At 36.7% G+C, this 6,837-nt stretch overlaps 2 protein-coding genes across 5 annotated transcripts in view; one reads left to right on the top strand and one right to left on the bottom strand.

The window, feature by feature from the left end:
- Positions 1 to 219: 219 nt before the first annotated feature.
- Positions 220 to 2,492, bottom strand: LOC108746169 (ubiquitin-like protein 7). Of its 2 annotated transcripts, none has more exons than XM_018482772.1 (5): positions 2,442 to 2,492; positions 2,080 to 2,337; positions 1,518 to 1,723; positions 1,234 to 1,370; positions 220 to 1,090 (listed from the first exon to the last, which is right to left on the bottom strand). In XM_018482772.1, the coding sequence occupies exons 2-5, from the start codon at positions 2,225 to 2,227 to the stop codon at positions 472 to 474; spliced, it is 1,110 nt and encodes a 369-aa protein (XP_018338274.1). In that variant the 5' UTR covers positions 2,228 to 2,337; positions 2,442 to 2,492; the 3' UTR covers positions 220 to 471. The 2 variants fall into 2 exon arrangements, with proteins under 2 accessions (XP_018338274.1, XP_018338283.1); XM_018482781.1 differs by having other exon boundaries at positions 220 to 392; positions 449 to 1,090; positions 2,080 to 2,483.
- Positions 2,493 to 2,903: 411 nt separating this feature from the next.
- Positions 2,904 to 6,837, top strand: part of LOC108746049 — a 4,752-nt gene continuing 818 nt past the window's right edge. For 2 of the 3 annotated variants that reach the window (XM_018482561.1, XM_018482577.1), the window contains exons 1-10: positions 2,904 to 3,273; positions 3,406 to 3,500; positions 3,622 to 3,776; positions 3,892 to 4,022; positions 4,181 to 4,316; positions 4,409 to 4,790; positions 4,927 to 5,462; positions 5,673 to 6,045; positions 6,137 to 6,465; positions 6,537 to 6,771. In XM_018482561.1, the coding sequence (XP_018338063.1) occupies positions 3,195 to 3,273; positions 3,406 to 3,500; positions 3,622 to 3,776; positions 3,892 to 4,022; positions 4,181 to 4,316; positions 4,409 to 4,790; positions 4,927 to 5,462; positions 5,673 to 6,045; positions 6,137 to 6,465; positions 6,537 to 6,771 (2,451 nt within the window). In that variant the 5' untranslated portion in view covers positions 2,904 to 3,194. Of the gene's footprint in view, positions 3,274 to 3,405; positions 3,538 to 3,621; positions 3,777 to 3,891; positions 4,023 to 4,180; positions 4,317 to 4,408; positions 4,791 to 4,926; positions 5,463 to 5,672; positions 6,046 to 6,136; positions 6,466 to 6,536; positions 6,772 to 6,837 lie in introns of those variants that run through there. The other variant, XM_018482570.1, reaches the window with a different exon arrangement.

Raw genomic sequence — 6,837 nt, 5'->3', positions numbered from 1 at the left:
GTAAAATTGTCAAAGATATAAAAATTCATACATTATATATATTTAGCAAGTGTAGCATTTTACTAAATACAATTTTCTTAATATATACATAATATATACGTATATTTTCTTTATATATATATATATTTTTGTTTTGCGTAGATGTTAGTAACAAAGTACATTGTACTGCATTCTAATAAATTAGAATAATAGTCTTTATAACTCTTGAAACACGAAGTTTCGCAGATTTTGCTATTTTAATGTAAACAATGCACCTTAAAAATCATATAAAAAAGTCTCCCTCAAACAGTAAATTTCACATCTTGAACACATTCTGTATGACTCAGTAATACTCAGCATCAACGTATGTTACAAATTGAGAACATGTGTCGTGGATATTCAGGCTGACTCATCTGGAAAACACTATTTTCTGAAACATTTGTACAAATACTGCAATCACTTATATTACCTCGTCCCATCGTTCCTAGTCCATTAATTATCATAGAAACCACTAAATACAAGTTCGATGGCTGCTTGCACGTCACCATTGGTAAACTGCAATGCCTGAACGTTTATCGTGTCGTCTTGAAGACCCATCTCGTGCATCTGTGCCAACTGCCGCTGCAGATCATTAATTGGTGGTGAGAATAGCGGTAATACCGGCGACAAGGAGGTCGCCGGCGATTCGACTGGCTGCTGTGGATTTGAATTGGTTGCCAATGCGGCTTGTCTCATAGCTTCCATGAACATTTGTGGCGTGATCACGCCGGTGCTCTGATTGTCGGTTACAGGTTGATTGGCACCGTCGGATGTGGAGGACGGCAAATTATCCAGTCGCTGCAATGCCTGCGAATTCGTAGCCGGCGACACATTAGGAAAACGTAGATTACTGTCGTTTATAGGCTGCGTGGCGAAAAAGTGAGCAATATCGCGCGCCATTTCCTCCTCAAGGCTCATGCTATCCACGCTATAGGAACGTGCGGTAGTAGGCTGTGAACTGGTCACTGAACTGCTGGAGGAGCCGCTGGAGGCCGCGTTGTGCGCTTCCTCGTGCACGGCTGCTGCAATGTTCTGTGCTGCCTCAATTAACACTGGATGCAACTGTGCTATTCTAAATGTAAGATAATAAAAAAATCTTTAAATCCATGTTCATACTAAAAATATATAAGGTAAAAATATATTGTTTTAAAAAATATGCTACTTGCGTAATATTTCTGAGGTAATACACATTTAGGAGATCATACATCTAATTACCTTCTAACAGTATCAACATCTATGAAATGTGCCATTAATTCGGGATCCTGCAACATGGCAATGGCAACTGCATCTTCGTGCAATCCAGGAGAGGATGAAATAATATTATCTATCACCTCTGGTCTTTTGCTTAAACGCTGAAACATATCACAATGTTTATACAGATTTTCTCTAATAATACTTGACAATTATAATTAAAGGTATATATCATGTGTTATACAAGATATAAAAGTATATATATAGTATAGGTCACACAGCATAAATATTATTTAAAGAATATTTACATGCAAAGCACTTCTAAATGCAGGAGTCTCATTGAAAGATTTAAATGCAGATGCCAGTTGTAATATGCAATCTTCTGATATATGTTTATTCAATATTGACGACTCTGGCTCTTTTTTCTTTAGTGCATGCACCATTGATCCATTCTTCAATCCAATAGATTCCACTGTTGCATCATCCTCAAGTATAAGCCCATAATAAATAAATTCTAAAGAAAAAAGGAGATAATCATTAGTATTATGTTTATACTAAAGTTGAATTTATTCTACAAAGAATTATTTCAAAAAGCTTAAACTATAATCATATTTTTTAAAAATTAGAATTAAACTTTTTTAAAGAAAGATAATAAATAAGACTAATCCACTAAAAAATGAAAACAAGACTAACTTTATTAAGGAAAATAAAGCTAATCTGATAAAGATTTTTGACAGTCTAAATGTCTTGATGTATATTTCAAATACATAAGAAATCAAAAAACATCTGATGTTAAATTTTATAGGATTGAATAACAATAGTATAAAGATAATCACGACCAATCTTCAAATAGTGTAAAGTCACTTTTACCAAACGAATCCTTGGGCAGATTCCACCTTTTCGCGGCTTCTTGCTTCAGTGTCTCCACTTTCGTCTTCAGGTTCACGCCACTCAACGTAATCGGCATGACCATCTCAGAATTTATCTGTATTCCGAACAACAGATCCATGACTATCATAATTGAATGAGTCAATTCGAATCAAAGGATCAACTACACTCTCAGTACGGTCTCTCCGGCATTTAATCTTCAACTTCTCGGCTTCTTCTCGACTCCCAGAGCTCGTGAATCTCTACGAAAACACTCTCTCTTTTATCCGTTTCATACATCGAAATTGATTGAAATCCAGAATAACTTGCAACGAAACACACAAAAGTTGTTAACAAAAGGTTACCTGAAATCTAAGGTTACCGATGCAGCACCAACACTGACCAAGAACAATACAATGACACGCAATGATGCTGAAGATGCTTTTTCATGCTTTACACTTAAGGTCTGTTCTTTTTCGAAGAATTATAAACAAACAAACTATATCTGTCTCACTTTAACCAGTTCAGAATTTGGAGTGGAAAAAGAACAGACCTTTATTTTTTTTTAGTGATAAATAATCACGTGATCGAATTCCCCCTCATTTTGTCCATAAATAGCCAATCCTGGTGATAGCTCTTATTAGGTCTGTTCGCGTCGCATACTCCAATATGCTCCTACCCATGTTGGCGCATGCAACACGAACAGACTTTTTAACACGGCCACGATAACATTTATTTTCTAAAGTCTAAACTGCAATTTTATCAGCAGTTTCGAAAATATGAAGATTCATATTCATTTTATGAAATAGATCTTGATGCTGCTAGTGTAATACAGAGTTTTTTCTGGTGTTTTTTTTTTTTCACGAAAAAAGTTTGACTATCGCTTTTAAGTTTCTTTCTGACGTCTGTGAAATGGCAGGAGACTTGGCAAAATAAGAGAAGAAGAAGAGATCTGGCAACTCTGCGATTGCTATGTCGTGCGGGAGTCGCGGGAGATCAGCAATACGACCGGCACGAATCTCTTTGACAGTTGATAACGGAATGACAGCCCGATGATGCCTGGCGACATGCCGGTCTGACTCATCTCACTCGGAGCTGCAGACTGAATCAGAACAGAGATGCAAGGCATCTGCGATAATATTCGCACAGCGATCGAACACGGACGTACTGACATTATCAGGTCGCTCCTGGATGCGTGTATGTATCCTTTCTTTCCTCACTTCAAATCTTGCGCGAACTTCTCGTGTACTAAGATAATAAATTAAGTGGCCTGGATAAGAACATCCTTCATTTTTCGTTGTTTACATTGTCGATCTTTCTCTGCCGCAGGTGAGAACGGTAATGCCACAGAGGGTATCACGAGGGACAAGATATTAAATCAACCGGTTTTGGAGGAAGGAACTTTCTTGTTATATGCCTCAAAGGTCCATGAAGTTCTTTTCCAGACATGTTTCATCCATTGTTGCTATTCCAATTTTCATTGTTTTTAAATGTTTCTATTTGGATTATTGATAAATGTTTCTATTTATGCTGTTTATGTTTAAGACCAACCAAGCGGACATTGTGAGAACTCTTCTAAATTGTGGTGCTGATCCAGCTGTGCAAAATGCTGATGGACATAATGCGGTAGATGTTGCTTCGAGTGATACAATACGACGTATCTATATAGAAGAAATGTTGAGAGCAACAGCTGCTTCTGAGTACGTAAATATCAACATTCAATTTTATGCTTTCTTTTTTCAATTGTGGAATATAACCATCACTTTAATCATATCAATTAACATTATAGAACAATTGACACATATTTTTTTACAGAGTAGACAGAGTAGTGCAGTTATTGGATGCAGGATTGGATGTTAATTCGTGGGACTCGCAGGGCAGTAAGAACACACCGTTACATTGGGCAGCATGTTATGGAAACAAACACATTATTGCATGTTTACTTGGTAATGTACACAGAGTGTTTGCACTTAAAGTTAAATAGGTATATGTTTGATATTTAAAAAAAAAAACAAGAAGGAAAGCTGTAATACATTCCAGTTCAGCAATACAAAATTTATAATCTGCATCTAAAAATAACATTTATGTTACCATTTTCATGTAGATAAAGGAGCTGATGTAAACGCTGAGAATGGTTGTGGCGCTACACCATTGCATGATGCAGTGAATCGTGGCGACATTGCTATCTGTCAAGAACTATTGCAGGCTGGTGCAAATCCTCTTATACGAGCTACTAAAGGGTGAGCGATTAATATATGAATATGAGCAGACTATTGTTCTTGCGCGTGCAAACATATCAAACAGCATTTCTTTTCTTTTCTTTTTTTTTCAGAACATTTGCGGGAAAAACGCCGTACGAGTTGTCTAGAAAGAAACAATCTCTGCATTGTTTCCTTCAAAGATTTATATCAAATTTTATGCTGAACGAGAACGAAACAATACACAGTGCCACTATGTCATACCCAGATACAAGCTATTGTCAGAAGAGCCTCACGTGCAATATGAGCCAACTGTCGGTCGAATCTAACAAGTCGTCGGATCCGGCGTACGATGTGCCTTCGCGTGATGCAGGCAAAGAGAGTCCTAGTAAATCTATTATTGATAAAGGAAGTATTTATAACTTGCTATGGCCACAGCCAAAAACTGTAAACGAACTAAAAAATTTTACGGCTCCATTTATTGCTGGAAAAGAGCTTCTTATATCAATAATACAGGTAATATTTAGATGTACATATGTATATTAAGGTTTCTCAAACATATAGAAAATCTTTTGAATCATATTTTTGTTGAGAAGGAATTCCCTCAATTTTACATATAAATTCTCATTGTGGTTCAACATTATTTTTATAGGGCAGTGAATCTGTACATAAAATACTGGATGTGTGGGAGATAAGCAGGACTCATCTGCTGGAATTGGGTCATGATGTAAAGATCGGCGAAGTGCAACCTAGTTGCGGCAAGTTGCTCAATGATAATACGATTGAATGCATCGTGAATAGAAATCTGTTTAACATTGCGGATAGCTATCAATTGCATATTACGCATAACTCCATAAAAGTAAGCGCTGGAAGTCTAGCGGGGCTGCATTATGCGGTCTGCACATTCGTGCAAATTCTGCGTCTGAGTAAGAATCAGAGTAGGTCGGAAGTGTGCGAGATAGAGCCTGTCTTTATCAAAGACGAGCCGAGATTCGCACATCGTGGTATATTGTTGGACATCTCGCCTAGAGGACGCGTACCGACCTTGGAATATCTTTTATATATTATTGATCTACTCTCATCGTTTAAAATCTCGCATTTGCACCTCTACTCCAGGCTCGTTCAAAATTGCGACTGGCAGCTTTGTTATTCCAAGTCCGAGATGGTAACTCTAGACAGATATTGCAGGTATAAATTACATATTTATTATATGTAATTCTAAGAATTCACTTTTTAAATAAGAGATTTTCGATTTTTTATGAACTGTATTATTTATATCATCACTCTTTTCATTGTGTCATTGTTTTTAATTGCGATCTTTTTACATATTTATTATATAATTTACGTTTTAAATGGAGAAGTTTTTATGTTACGTAATTTGGAAAATAATTTTTTCAGAGATCGTCATTTGGACATAGTTCCAACGTTGGACGTCGATTCTAATGTCAGCCAACATCACCTGATGCAAATGTGGCCTATCTTTCAAGACTTGCTCGCAGTATTTCCTAGCTTAAATTACGTTCACGTAGGCCCTCGATTAACCACTTTATTAGTACAAGCTGATAGCTTCGATTTGAGTGTGTCCGTCAACGATACGCTCGAAACGGACATGTCGGAAGTATTCAAGTCTTACTCGTGCCTTCAAGAACTCTGGCATATCCTCAATTTGAGCTCGAACACGACTCTACTTTTATGTTCCAACAGTTTACATTCCAAATCTGAGTTTCACAATATTCCTACTAATATCATATTTGTCGAATACGGATTTCAGGTGAGAGTTAAATTTCTTCCTTCAATTTTGTATGATATACTCGCAGGGACAATTATTGAAGTAAAATGTACTATAAATATCCGAATTACAGGCTGATTATGATTTCTCCGAATGGACGGAGCCATTTAGACTAGCTGGTGGTAATGTATTACCAAGTTCTGGCACAGCTAGTTACAATAGTTTGGCCGGATGTCCAGCATCGACATATGCTAACACAAGAAACGCCATAAAAACCTCTTTGGAGCAAAACTCGATCGGTGTTGTTGTCGCACATTGGTCGGGAAGTCATCATCTTACTCCGCATCCTTTCGCGTGGATCGGTTATTTAATAGCGGCTGGTTTAGCTTGGAACTCAACAACGGAAATAGATTTAGGACCTGATGATAATTACGACATCCCTGAGTTGTCTGCATCAGTTAGGTAACTGTTACAAAATTTGCAATCTATAATATATTCACGCTCATGTTTTATAAAATCGTTTCGTTTTGTAGAGAAAGATATATCACAAAACTATTGGATATACACGTATTTCAAGATTCAGAATATAAAATCGGTAACGCGATACTGGAATTGGGACGTTTGGATACATTGGTACTAACATTAAGTAAAAATCAAGCGGTCAAAGATCTGCAGCAAATACCAGATAATCGCGGTTCTACATTATATAGATTACTGACTGATCCGGATAATGTTAATTTGGAGTATCTTTCGGCCGACCTATTCGCTGTAAGTACGCTCTTATATGTTCGTTTAATGCGCGAAATATATTTTAATATTTTAAGGATAAATATA

This window comes from Trachymyrmex septentrionalis, unplaced genomic scaffold (genome assembly GCF_001594115.1).
Source record: "Trachymyrmex septentrionalis isolate Tsep2-gDNA-1 unplaced genomic scaffold, Tsep1.0 scaffold107, whole genome shotgun sequence".
In the NCBI taxonomy this organism is placed as follows: domain Eukaryota; kingdom Metazoa; phylum Arthropoda; class Insecta; order Hymenoptera; family Formicidae; genus Trachymyrmex; species Trachymyrmex septentrionalis.
The sequence above is the reverse complement of the archived record's forward strand: the minus strand, read 5'-3'. Positions and strand labels throughout refer to the sequence as shown.

Coding starts and splice junctions, on each gene's coding strand:
- LOC108746169 (XM_018482772.1), bottom strand. CDS start 2,227: ATGATAGTCATGGATCTGTTGTTCGGAATACAGATAAATTCTGAGATG. Junction 1,371..1,517: donor CATTTAGAAGTGCTTTGCAT/GTAAATATTCTT, acceptor GATATGTTTCAG/CGTTTAAGCAAAAGACCAGA. Junction 1,091..1,233: donor GATGTTGATACTGTTAGAAG/GTAATTAGATGT, acceptor TCTTACATTTAG/AATAGCACAGTTGCATCCAG.